At 55.4% G+C, this 13695-nt stretch overlaps 1 protein-coding gene across 12 annotated transcripts in view; it reads left to right on the top strand.

Moving 5' to 3' along the window:
- The window catches only part of MSI2 (musashi RNA binding protein 2), a 375584-nt gene that overhangs the window by 294353 nt on the left and 67536 nt on the right, over nucleotides 1-13695 (top strand). For all 12 annotated transcript variants that reach the window (XM_053910683.2, XM_053910686.2, XM_053910679.2 and 9 more), the window contains one exon: nucleotides 6212-6294. In XM_053910683.2, coding sequence (XP_053766658.1) covers nucleotides 6212-6294 — 83 coding nt within the window. The remainder of the gene's footprint in view (nucleotides 1-6211; nucleotides 6295-13695) is intronic.

Here is a 13695-nt window from a genome sequence, read left to right as displayed (position 1 = left end):
ACCATGGACAAGTCATATCACTGTGCTAAGCAGTTGAGCAAAATGACGAGGGCAGAGCCCGCCCCAGCTCTCACAGCGTTGCCTTGGGGACCGGATAGTATGATTGATGTGTGAGAAACACTTTGAAGCCAAACCCAAGTCTCTCCTATTTATCCTGGAAGCAGCCCACGCCCCTCAACACTGAGTTACTAGCAGGAGAAGGAGGTTGCGTGAGTTACACGGGTACTTGCACCCACGTACCTGAACTTCTCACCAGGATGCACTCAGAGTGAGCTCGACAGTCAGAGCCTCGTCGTCCCCTCCCCTTTTCCCCGTCAACCAAGTGGGTTAACTCATGGCTTCCACGGCGGGTGCGTTAGGCACTCCTTGGTTGCCTATCAGTGTTCATTGACCTATATGGTAAGTAAGGGAAGAAAATTATTTTGGGGGCTGGGAGGAGGCCGTTGCCCACCCTCCCTCCCTGGCCTAAAAAGGAATTCTTTGTACACTAACTGCCATGGCGTTCCTCGTCGGTTAACTGCGTTTGGAGCAGGCCATTGTAATTTTGAGGTGTCTTGCTTTCAGATTCCTGTTCTCTTCTCTGTGCGTGTTGTCTGTATAGCTTTGCTTTTTTCAGATGAATATTCAGTTTGTTCCTTTGAATGAAAGAGGGGACAGGGTTTCACTGTTAAACGCTTCTCTCTCAAGCAGAGCTTACTGTTAGTTTCCAATAATAGCTTCATTCAGGAGAATGCTGCAGACTTGCCTTTTTAAATGTGTCCTATCGACAGCTACCCTATTTATGTCCAAGTCTAAATCCCTTTTTGTGTAGGGGTAACCTTCCTACCTTCTTTGTCCCGGTTTTGCTGACTCCTGGAGCCCTTCGGAAGCACAGGGTCCAGTAAAGGAGGGGACTAGATGAGAGACTGGGATGGTGCCATTTTGCTAATGACAGGTGAGAGGGTTTGTCTGGTGAACAAGCCTGTCGTCCCCCGGCTGTCCGTCCCTGGGGCTTCCCTCTTGTCCTGCATGGTGGCTGGAGAGGAGATTGGTAGCTCCAGGATGGTGCCCCCTTAGGGGTAAGAGAGGTGAGAAACTGAGCACGGGGTGCGGATATTCATGGGGGTCCCCCAAAGGGCCCGGGGGGAGTGTGAACTATAGAAGGTGCACTGTGGACCCCGGTCCTTGCCTTGGCGGGGACCAGAGCAGGGTTGGGGCCCCCCACGCACCCTCTACTTGGTTCTTCCTGCGCCTTCTAGAGGCCCAGAGAGGCGAAGGGACTCTCCAGGAACACACAGCTTGTTCTTTGGTCCTGCCTATTCTGAGTGAGAAGAACTGTGCTTTGCTTTTACCTGGCTGCTGTGCCCCATTTTGACAGGCTCTCCGTTTGAGGTCCCCATTTCTGACTCTCTACAGGGCTTTCTTTTGTAGAAATGGCAGGGAAGTAATCAGCCCTTCCTGCCTCTTGTCCAGAAGACTCAGCCTTCCCGAGCCTCCCATAGAATCTGTACACCCAGCAGGTTGTGCCTTGAAAACGTCATGCTGAGTGAACTGACCCAGGCACAGGGGGACACGTACTACAGGACTGCACTTCCACGAGGCGCCTGGAATAGTCGCATTCATAGAAATGGGACCGAGGAAGGGAGGGAGGGGAGTTTCTGCTTAGTGCAGGGGTCCCCAACCTCCCTCCTCCCCTACTGCATTCCCACCGGAGCCCCACCTCCTGTCTCCCACGCCCCTCCCCAGCCTGAGTTCCGCCTCCCGGCCCCCACCTCCCATCCAAAGAAAAATTGTCTTCCATGAAACCTGTCCCTGGTGCCAAAAAGTTGGGGACCTCTGTCTTAGTAGGTGCAGAGTTTCAGTGTGGGGTGGTGAAAAGTTCTGGAAATGGAGCATAGTGATGGCTACACCATGTTGTACTAAACTTACAACTCACGATGGTTAAAATGGTGAATTGTGTTATATATGTTTCACCCAATAAAAAAATTCCAAAACGACTTTGATGCCAGAAAAGAATTTTCCCCACCCATTACCCTACCCCTCCCCAATTTCAGACCTCCTTGTTTTGTCCTTCACACCTCAGTTTAATTTATTTTGGGGGTTCGTTCGCCGCTGAGTTCCTATTTCATTGTAAATGATAATGCACCCGTGAGATAAAAATGATTATACGTTCAGGAATAACATTTGTCGTTAATTAAGTGTTTCTTTGCTTTCTCCAAATGGAATAAATAAATATTTTAGACATAATCAAGTTTGCTTTCTCTATTTGGGCCAAACAGGCAGGGATGTTAAAACGATATAGATCTTTAAAATACTGCAAATGAGTCTTGACATCGCTGAATTGTTATGCAGCGGAGGTACCTGGGCTTGAAATCCAGCCTCTCGCCTTTGATCAGAAAAATCATTTTTGTGATACTCGAATTTTGAGTCCTGGGGGCTAGGGAAGGCGCCAGAAGGGAGAATATCAGAGTCAAAATTTGCAATGATGCAAATTCTGCCCCCGCCCCTCCCAGCGCACAGTCTGCATTTTAATTCCTGTCTCCCAGCTCTGTCACACCTCCTCCTGTCTCCCAGGGGTGGCACAGTGCTCGGGAAGTTGGGACAACAGGAGTCCTCAATGGGATTGGGACTGGAGTTCAGAGAGTGATTTATTCACATAGTGGATCAGGAAGGCAGGCATAGGTCGCAGCAGAAAAGCAGCTTCCACGGCGGTGGACTCTTGGCCTACCCAGGATCAAGTTCACATGCTCAGCAGCAAGCTGGCTCTAAACCGGGCTGTCCTCCAGCTCACATGCAGGGCCGGACCTCCCCGACGGGCACCAATGTCACACTCTTTCTTGATGGCACAGACAGGTCTGGTTCCTTCATTCACATTCTCCTGCCTTCTACCCAAACCGAGAAAGCGGCCTGGCTTGCAGAGGTTGTGTGCAACCTGCCTTGGTTGGGTGGGGCAGCCACAGCCGGGAACCTTGCTGCGTTGATTCCCCAGGCCTCCGTAAGGAAGTACCACAAACTCGATGGTTAAAATAGCAGAAATGTGTTCTCTCACAGTCTGGGAGACCCGAAGTCTGCAATCAAGGCTCAGCGGGGCCACACTGCCCCCGCAGGTACTGGAGGACCGTCTCTCCCCACCTCCCCCAGCTCCCGTGGCCTTGTCCAAACTCCAGCCTCTGCCCACTGCACCTCCAGTCTGCCTCCCCTTCTCTTGGAGGAACACCTGTCATTGGATTTAGGGCCCACCCTAATCCTTAAGACCCTTAATTATATTTGCAAAAAACCTTTTCCCAAATGAGGCTCATTCACAGGGGCACTGCTCCAGCCGTGGCGCTCATCCTAATCCACAGTGAGGCCCCCTGAGAGCTGACCTGTCCTGACTGTGCAGGGAGTCGCATACTGCCTGGGTTTGGGTCCAGGCTGCAGAGGTGACCTTCAGAGAAAAACTAGACCCAGAGTGACCAACCTCAGACTAGAGAGAAGCAAGGTTCGTGAGGGAGGGCGAGGTATGTACAGGGGAGAGGGTCTCCTTACGTGGGAACCTCTGACTTGTGCCTTTCAGGGAGGAAACTGCTTAAGAGGAACATTGTCTTGTTGAGCTCTGCGTTTTCCTTGCCCAGGCAGCAGCCGATAAACGGAGAAGGACTGTCCAGATCAGTCTTGGGGTGCAGGGGCGGAGGCAGGGGAATGAGCAAGATGCTCGGGCCCTAGGGGAGCAGGAACAGCAGGTCAGCCAGCACCACTCAGCACTGCAGGGTGTCAGGAGCTCTGTGCCTCCTGGCCACTGGGGGGGTGGGGGAGGGAGGCCCCAGCCCTGCCCTCCTCCTCAAAGCCAGCGTGGCAGGTTCCCACATGCTCGGCTGTGCCACCTGCGCTCCCCTGGGGACTTTGGAGGGGGCCTGCATCTCAGTCCCTTCTTGAGGAGCCTCTAGGTCCTGAGCTCTTGGAGGGTGGACGGGAAAGAAGGGACTGACCGAAACGATGCAGGCCACCCTGCGTGCTGCAGGGTCCCTGCCTGGCCAAGAGTGTTAATGGGGGCCGACACACCAAAGCCCAAAGGGAGATCACTTGGAGACTGCCTCTGGGCGTGGCTCTCGTCCAACTCTGCCCACAGAGAAAGGGACCAAGGGCCAGAGCAGGGGAGATGCTCAAGCAGAGGGTACCCAGAGGACATGCAGCTCTCCGCAGAGGACCGGTGTGAGAGGGGCTGTATACACCTGGGCGAAGGTCTTTTGTTGGGCTGCGTTTCTGACAGAAGATCATTGTGTCTGAGGACCCAGCTTCTCCCAGACACGCTGGGAGGAATGTGCCGGCCTTGAACCCTGGCAGCAAAGGCTTGTGTCCCCTTAAGGCATGGCGGACCCTCCGCCTTATGTGTCTGTAACAGGCTGGACTGTGTGGCTGGGAACATTGGCCTGGCATTCGGTGCTGCTAACAAATTGTGTATCATAATAAAGATGACGGTTGCCACTTGTGTGGTGGTCCTGGCCCTCGTCTTTCTGAGAGCAGGGAATGGCCTATTTCATCCACTTCCCCAGGAACCTCTAGACCTAGCAGGAGCTCTGATGGAGAAACTCCGGTATCAGCTGCCTGCTCCTGGCTATTCCTTGGGGGGGTGGAGGGGGTAGAGAAGGGACTTGAGAGATTCTCTCTCCACCTTGGGTTTCTGGGACCCAAAATAGACACAGAGCTTGAAAAGGAAGCATCTGCATTCTTACTCATTGACAGGAAACGCTAATTATTACAATACAAAACCTCCATTCTGATTCTCGGCCTTGTGGTTGGTGCGTGTCCAGGTTCGTGTTCGGCGGGGTTCGCGTCTCTGGGGAGGACAGTGTCTTAGTCTGTGGGAGCCGCCGTTAGGAAGTACTGCAGACAGGGAGGCTCAGCAGCGGCAGACGGTAGTTGCTCACAGTGCTGGAGGCTGGGAGCGAGAGGTCAGGGCGCCCGCGTGGGTGGTCAGGTGTTTGGTGAGGGCTCGCTCCCGAGTTACAAGCAGCATCCCTCAGGGCGCCCTCTGTGCCGTGTCTTTTCTCAGGGCAGTAACCCGTTTGTGAGGGCTCGCCCGCCATGTCCTAAATGCCTCCCAAAGGCCCACCTCTCCATACCATTACCTTGGGGGTTATGATTTCAGCCTATGAATTTAGGGGGGGTGGTGCTCAAACATTCAGCCCATAGTAGACAGCCTGCAAATCCTGACTTGGGCTGTGACTCAAGGTGTGGGACCCAGTGTCCAGTCTCATCACCATAATTTGCAGGCACAGGACTCCAGGCTCAGAGAGGGGAAGGGACTTCCCAGGATGGCACATGAGTTGGAAGCAAAGTCAGAGCTGGAGACCCAGGCCCCCTGCCTCCCCTTCAGGGTCTGTCTGTGCTCTCTGCCTGCGCTCCCATGTGGTGTCGGCACTGACATCGCAGCTGCGCCCCATCCAGTGGGCCCGTGTGTTAAATCAGTGCTGACCAAGCAGGGCCCCAGATGGGGCTGCGTGGTAGAGACCCTGCTGGGGGCAGGAAGAGAAGAAAGCAAGGGGCAGGAGGGTAGCAAGAGGAACTGAGGATGCTGAGCAGTGGTTGCCTGCCAAATTCTGCAGCGCAGCTTTGTCTAGCAAAGGCCGTCTCCAGCCGAGTAAATACAGTGGGTAGACGGCAGGCTGACAGCAGGCATCAAACGGTCTTAAACTGCCCCAAATCTGTAATGCTTTTGAAGCGGCAGTAGAAAAGGGATGCCTGCGCAGAACAGAGGCCCGAAACTTTTAATAGTTTCTTCCAGGCCTCAGGATGTCCTGATGAGGTATTAGAGGAAGTAATTCAGGAAGAGAAGGACAAATAACCGCCTCCGTCTGGAGGCTGACCGGAGGGCTGGCCGTTCCAGCGTGGAATGGCCCCGCAGTGATCCCCACCGCTCAGGGCTGCGCACCTGCTGCCGCCGCAGCTGCCACGCAGCTCTGACCCTCGTAAATAACAGACAAGAAAATTTCTTGTTTGCCTGGGGGCAGGTGTAAAGCACACAGCGCCCATGCGAGTGAAATCATTAACTTTTCCTCACTGTTGCAAGGGTGCGCCAGACAAATTAGAAATCATTCCCTCAATCTGGGGGTCCTTCCCAGGGACCTGCTCCCCCGCGCCCCAGACCGGGAGCCTGCGGCCCCTGTAGGACGGCAAAGAAAACCACATGGGCCGGCCAGAACCGAACTCACCCCCCTCTCTGCTTTTGTCTTTATTTTTCCTTTTCCTTTAGGGTTTGGCTTTGTCACTTTTGAGAATGAAGACGTCGTGGAGAAAGTCTGTGAGATTCATTTCCATGAAATCAATAATAAAATGGTAAGTGTGCAGGGGTCACGCTGAAATGCGATGCCTGCCTTCCCCGGTCCGCACACCTGGACCTGCAGACTGCTTAGCCCCGGTCACCATGTCACAAGGTGGGCAGGGCGGGCACGGGGCCAGCCTCTCAGGGGTCAGCCCTATGAACGGCAGGAGCAAAGGGCCCAGTAGTAAGTGTCTTCAGTCTGGCAGGCCGGACAGCTGGCCGTGGAATTCTTATGTGTGGCGAAATACCTGTTTTCACCACTTAAAACTGTAAAAACTGTTCTCGACTCCTGGCTGTACAAAGCTGTCAGGGAGGCAGACTTGGTCGGCAGGTTGTAGGGTACCAGCCCCTGGCTTAGGGTATGCATTTCCCGTTTAGCTTGTCCTTTTGGGGGGTGGAGGGGCGGATATCCTAGATAGGAAGATGACCACTCAATTTTGTCTCTCTTTAGGCCCTGCTGGGCAATTAACATTTTCCCCCTCCGATCAGGTGGACAGTTTTTATCTTCTTGATCAACTGCTTCTGTCCCTCCCTTTCACCCTCTAAAGCTCCTTTTCCTGGGGGGCACCCTCAACAAGGAGGGAAAGGTTGAATCGTTGGAAGTTTGGGGAGCCAGGTAAGGCCACCCAGGAAAATGGCCACCAGAGGGCACCATACCATGTGCGGAATGTACACACTGGCTTGCTTTCCTCTCCAACCCCTGTCTTGGAATTGAGTAGGAGGGCCAGAAACCCCTTCCTTGTTGGTCAGAGAAAAATGGGAGCTCAGCAGGTGTTTCTGGAGCCCCCAGCAGGCCCTTCAGGGCTGAAACATTTGGGTTTGCCCGCAGAACCTCCTACCGCAAGACGAGAAGCAGGGCACGCTTGCGTGTCAATCACAGCTGTAACTTCCATATTTTCTTCCTTTGGCCACAGCGTTCCTTGCTTCTGAAACACGCATTTAGATATTCATTGTGTCTTGGTTTTATATGTGTTCCCTGACTTTAAATTCAATAATAGAGCTTTTAGTGTGGATAAGATCAAAGCAATCTGCTTAGCATGTGGTGCTACAGGCCTGATTCAATATTTGACTTGCTAATTTTTTCCCCGGGCACTAAAATAATATCGTTGGTATTGTTCCTAGCCATCATATGCATCTGAAATGAAAACCCTGTTTCTTTGCGTACCGTGGGTTAGAGGCGCCAGCTCCAGCGTTAAAATGGCACAGGGGAGCTAGGCTGTCTCTGCCCCTCCGAAGTCGGTGCCTTCCAGTCGGGGCTCCTCTGTTTCAGGAGGTTCCTACTTGCTATTCTTAAAACTAGAGTGACAGGGGGCTCAAAGGGAGCCTGCCTCCGGGGCCCAGGAGCTGTGCTTGGCCCCACCGGGGGTGCTGGGCCGGACACCACTGAAGGGCTGCCTGGGCGGTGGGGAGTAGAAGGCCAGCCGAGAGCACTGGGAGACACCGTCCCCATCCTGCCGGGACTTAACGGTCCATCGGAAGGCCCCCGTAAACTGGCAAGAGACCGGGCCTTGCACTGCCTCGAGTGCCTGTGTGTGTGTGGCCTTTCACTGCTGGCGGGCTTTGAAAGGAGCCTGTGACACAAGCGGGAAAGGGCTTTGTTCTTTTCACCGCTCCAGTGGGGGGGAAGAAGCTAGGGCCCGGGGGATACGCCCCAGGGCCACACGGGTAGTGAGGGAGCATGGCCATCAGGTGGCCTAGACAGACGGTTGTTTGAGGTTGGGTGTAGAAGGGTGGAACCCCAGGCGGCAGGGGGCAATCAGAAGGTAGAGTTTTAGCCTGAAGCCAGAGGGGTTTGTAGCCCTGGTCCCCAGTCATGTCACAGGTGCCACCTTCTTTTCCACCTGGGGGGACGCTGACCACGGCTGGTGCAGGTAACTGTTCATAACATCGGGGGGTCTCTCTTTTCTTTTGAATCGGGCTCTGGTACTTGTTCTTTAAGAGAATAAGCAAAAGTGGAAGTAGACAAGAGGAAGGAGTGGGGTGGGGTGTTTGGGACCACAGACAGGCTCTGGAGGTGACCCTGCAGGCACCCAGCCCACCAGTTCTGAGCTCCAAGAGAGAGTCTGGAGCTACTGGGAGAGGGCATTGGTAGGTCGCCTCCCTGAACTCTAGTCCAACTGGGCCTGTGATGACCACCTCATGGGGTCTCTGGGCCTGGGGGACACCCCAGGAACAACGGTGGAACAAAGGTGGAGCATGGTGCCTGCATAGGGTCGGCCTTGAAAAGGCTTCTCCAGCGAACTCCTCCTCCTCAGAAGGGTACTGGGAGAAGAGCCTGAATCCTGAATCACTGAGGTCTCCATGATACTGGTTTCTACTTCCAAGGCCCAAAGGAAAGGAAATGAACTTAAACTGTGCAGTGGATAGAATTCCAATGAAAGATCAGAAGGACTCTGAGAGCTAGGAGGCGGCCGTGCAGAAGCACGGCGGTGGCTGCAACGTCCGGGGAGAGTTGGTGCGCTGTGCTACGAGGCTGTAGGGACCCCTCTCCCAGCGCCCCGGCAGTCTCCTGGTGAATCCAGCAGGAGCAGAACTGTGCCGCGCCGACCGGGCCTGGAGCCCATTGTCTCCCAGTCACAGAACGGAAGGGGCCCATGGCTGATGAGTCACAAACACAGGACTGGAATCCAGGTCTTCAGATTAATCCAGCGCCCCCGCACCTGGCACTCAGTAGGTCCTGTGTGAGTAATTGCAGGAGGAAGAAGACTTAGAATAGGGACCTTAGAGCAGGGGCACCTCATCGTTTTCAGAGCCATTTCCCATCTAATTGGGTTGGCAAGTCTCCTGGGCATTTTAAAAAATGAAGGCCCTTCTCCGCCATCCCAGAGAGTCAGCAGCAGGCCTGAGTGCTTCTCAGGAAGCTGGGAGCACAAGAACTCTGCTTCCCTCTCCATATGAGCTCTGCCTGAAGGAGGTCACCTCCAGGGTGGTGGCAGGGGGATGGCCCAGAAGACCCCATATGGCAGCCTCCCACACAAAGATCTCTCAATAGCTAATATATTTCAGTGCTGACTATGTGCCCTGCTGAGTGCTTGCTTTACACACCTCTTCCCATTGGATTATCACACCTACTATGGTGTAGGTGCTAATAATTATCCTCATTTTACTGATGAGCAAGGTGAAGCAGAGAGAAGTTCTGCAACTTGCCTAGGGCCACAGGGTCAGTGGGGGCAGCACCAGACTTCAAGCCCCGGAAGCTGACATCCAGAGCTCACATTTGTAACCAACAGGCTATTCCCCCTCTCCAGGCCAGGAGGGACTTTAAAGGTCATCTAGCTGGTCTGTAGCCTTCCGTGGCCATGTGGCAACTCAGCCATGTTGCGGCCCGTGTGGTTCCATGTTCTCCTAATGGGCTTACTCAGGGCCTGATTCCCCACGAGGGAGAAGGGCCAAGCTGGGGTGTAAGTGGTCATTGTCAGCCACAGTGGGTCTCCAGACAGGGTGGGTGAGGGGCCTGGGGCACAGGCAGCCACCAACGCAGCTGAGGGCCCAGCCACGGGGGCCGAGGCTCAGCCCCTTCCTCCGTCTCGGCACAGGTCAGAGGGGAGCACAGACACATGTACGTGCAGCACCCCGGGGTGGCCCTCCCGAGAGGGACACCTCGAGCCACTCTGCAAGCCCAGGCGCGGGCGCGGCTAATAACGCCTCCCGCTGCGCGCCCTGATTGAAGCAGTCTCAAGCAGCAGGGACGCTGGCTTGATTAGTGCCAGCGGCCTCCTGGCGAGCGAGCTAGCGATCCAGGCAGCCGCGGAGAGGGAGGTGGGAATCGACAAGGACCGCCTCCAGGCTCCCTCCGAGGCCGGGTTCAGTCCCCACCCCCAGTGGCGTCGGGAGGTGACGTCAGCCTCACCGGGTGAGAACTTGGAGTCTGGGAGGTGCCCAGGCAAGGGCACCCCGGGCAGAGCCTGAGCCACACCGAGTCAGCTGCAGGGCACTGCTGTTCAGCGGGCACTGCGATGGAGCACAATGTGCACGCAGCCTCCTTTTGTCCTGAGGAAGGGGCCGCTGCCCCGTCTTGTCGATGGGGACACGGGCTCCGAGCTGTGAAGTGACTTCACAGCCCACAGTTCTTAGTGGCAGAGCTGGGATTTGAACCTGTGTCATTCTGGCTCCAACCCTGTGTTCTTCCTGCTACACCCTGCTGCCAACTCAGTCAGGCAAACCTCGTAATTGAAAAATCAGGATTGATTTGACCAGTGAATGTAGTTTTGTATTTGCTTTATACACGGATTACTGTAGGGTGCCTGTGAATGGTCCTTCTCCTTGTTTCTTTAAGGTGATCTGATTTATGAACATTGCTAAGCTGTTGGCAAGCTTGTTAGAAACACGGCCTTGGGTCCCCCCAGACCTACCGAATCAAAACCTGCGTTTTGACAAATCCTCAGTGATTCCTGTGCACGGTAAAGTCTTAAGCAGCACAGGGCAAGGGCCGCTGCTAATGAGAGGTGACACGGGAGCTGCGGGTCCTAAATCGTCCACCCAGGGTTAGAAGAAGGGGTCCCAGGTGAGGGACTGGAACCCTAAGAGCACGGAGCCAGGTGACCTGCCTGTCGCAGGGGCCCCAGGCCAGGCTGGTGCTCTCGCACCACCCCACATTCCCTCGTGGTCGGAGAGACCAGGTCTCCCCATCCCAAGGAGGACTCCCCCTTGCCCTGTGATGTGGGTCTTGGGGCACTGATTGTAGATTGTGAGGGCGCATCACTGTGGTGAAGAGCTGGATCCTCTGAGTGACATGCAAATGTCCCTGTCCCCTAGTCGAGACCTGCTGGGTCATTTAGAGGCTCCCAGGACTGGAACATGCCTGAATCCCAGATCCACCGATGGTTAACCTACAGTCAGGAAGTGCCCCCCTTCTGCACCTGCTCCCCTCTACGCAGTGGGGAGGAAGAGGACCTCCACCCTTCGCAGCTTACAGAGAGCCGTGTGGGGTTGCTGGCCCCAAGGGCTTGGCCTTCTCGGTTTTAGGGTGCAGAGTCCAGTAGCCTTGAAGAAGTCACACCACCAGAAAACCCCCTGGTAACTGCAAGTCCCTCCATTTGGCCTGAAGCGAGGGGCCAGCAAACTTTTTATACGGGGCCAGATAGTAAATATTTTAGGCTTTGAGGGCCCTACCATCTGTCACAGCTACCATGATACTGCAAAAGCCGCCTCCGGCAGTATGTAAATGAGTGGGTGTGGCTATGTTAAATTAAAACCTTGTTTACAAAAATAAGCAGCAGCTGGATTTGGTCCATGGGCTACAGTTTCAAACTGAAGTAGCTCTGAGCAGGTGGGGTCTGCTTATCTCAAGGGGTCATGGGGAAAGGCTTTTAGCCAAGAGGTCACCCAGGGTCACTGCTGAGTCAGCTTTTTACTAGTCAGAGGCAGAGTGTGGGGGCAGGGGTGCCTCAAAGAGTCACTGGGGTTTAGGATAGCAGCCTGAGGAAAGTATTGGTGCCTTGGGGGTTTGGGGTGGGAGGGGCAGGGTGGGGAGTGAAGGAATGGTGCCCTGTAAGACAGGTGCTGATGGCACCAGCCTCACAGAGGGCTGGGATTTAGGACGGGTGAGAGGATTTTACGGGGACACAGCGAGATCCATCAAAGTGAGAGGTCTTTTTACTCCTATCACGGTCGTCACTGCTGTTATTCTAGAATCATTTTATTGAACAACTATGTGATCGCAGGTGAAGGTGCTCCTAGACTAATTAGGAGTCGGTGAAATGCGGGTGTGCAGACCTGGGCTGGACTGGGCCCGGAGTCCCTGGCCCAGGGTGGGGTGTCTGAGGTGGGCCCCCTCCGTGCGTGCAGGGGGCCCCACAGCTGTGAGGTCCCAGGAGGTGGACTCAAGTTCTTCAGCTGAATCACCCCTGGGGGAGGCTCTGAAAAACCCACTTCTCAAAGATCTCAGCCTGTGAGATCTCAGGCCTGCTGCCTCCCACCCAAGGCGCCCTGGGAGATTAAGCCTGGAGCAGCGCCTCCTGGGGGAGGGGGCAGGAGGAGAAGAGCCTGGGTGGACCTCTGGCACCTGGTGCTTCGGGTCAGGCCAGGCGGTCAACAGAGGCCCCAGGCGAGGGTGGGCACAGGGTGCTGCCGCCTGGCAGGGTGCCCAGGTGACTAGGCACACCTCCCCACCCTCTGGCTGCTCCTCCTCAGCCGGAAGCCTGAGAGCTGGGTTGGGAACCAGCCCAAAAGTGGAGGAGGGGGGAGTAGTGTGGGTGGAATTAACTAGGCTTCTGTGTTCGCCATCCTATTTGTAGCATCATTCTCACTCGTAAGCTAATTTTAGCCATCCATTCTGCTTCTGTTACCATTTATAAAATGAGAATGTCAAATGCAATATTAAACAAGCAGGATGAAGGCGAAAAAAAGGAAATGCCAGAGAGGCACTTAATAAATGAAGCTCGCTTTTACGTGGAGAAGGGGCGGTCCTGTCCGTCCTCCCCACCCCCATCACGCACTGGCACGCGTGTGTTGTTTGTGTGCCGGCTCTGCTAATTGGGGCAGAGGGATCTGCATGGCGGGGGAGGTGAGGGGAGCGGTGGGGAGGCCCTGCGGGTGGCTGGGGGGAAATGTGTGTTGCTCTTTTGGCGGAAGTAATGTGGTTGGTGGCCTCTCAGTCCCTAGTTCTGGCTCCAGTGCCCTTGGTCTGCCCTCCAGTGAGGTCACCGTGGTGGGGTGGGGGCTGAGGAGATCAGCACATCTTCCTCCGTATCCAGGAGCCCCTCAGCTCCGGGCTTTTCCACGTGTGCTGCCCCTGCATCCCCTCTGCACCCGCCATGGGAGGGGGCACAGAGGCGCCAGAAGAGGCTGCCCCCTCTCTGCACCCCTTGCTGGGGCCTGTTCTTCCTTGACTTTGCATGGCTGCTCTTGGCCTGGCTTCCCAGGGAGGTGCAAGCTGACGCCCAAGCTGCATTCCTCTCCTTCGCTGTCATGGAGAGCCGCTGAGTTGGGCCTCGGTGCAGGGTCTCTGGCAAAGCCCACCTGGCCTGGGGAAAGCCCCGGCTTGGTGGCAGATTTGGGCACCTGCTGGAGGCTGAGGTTTCTCTTCACTTTGAAATGTCCTTGCAGGTTCCCAGAAAGGAAGAGGAGAACAGCTGTTGCTGCCACCATCAGCTTTTTCCTCAAATAGCGCAGCCTGCACAGCTCCCCCGGCGCACCTTGCTGAGGAGAGCAGGAGAAGGCCCTACCCGGTGGCAGGTGGGGCAGGTTAGGGAGAGTCAGCAGCAGCACGCCTGGGGTCTGCCGGGCTGGGGGGCCGCAGCCACGTCCCTCCCTGCTCTCTGCTCCCCTGGCTTTGGGCGTGAACCCTGTCAGCACTGATGCAAACTGGCTTGGTGACTTCCAAAGCACTCACCTAGGCTCTGTGCAGAGCGCCGTGAGGGCTAACCCCACCAACTTCATCCAGCACAAGCTCGAGCTTGTTTGTTTTATGAGTT

The sequence above is a fragment of the Desmodus rotundus genome, chromosome 9, assembly GCF_022682495.2.
Source record: "Desmodus rotundus isolate HL8 chromosome 9, HLdesRot8A.1, whole genome shotgun sequence".
Classification (NCBI taxonomy): domain Eukaryota; kingdom Metazoa; phylum Chordata; class Mammalia; order Chiroptera; family Phyllostomidae; genus Desmodus; species Desmodus rotundus.
Note: the sequence above shows the minus strand (reverse complement) of the source record. Positions and strands in the feature narration are given on the sequence as shown.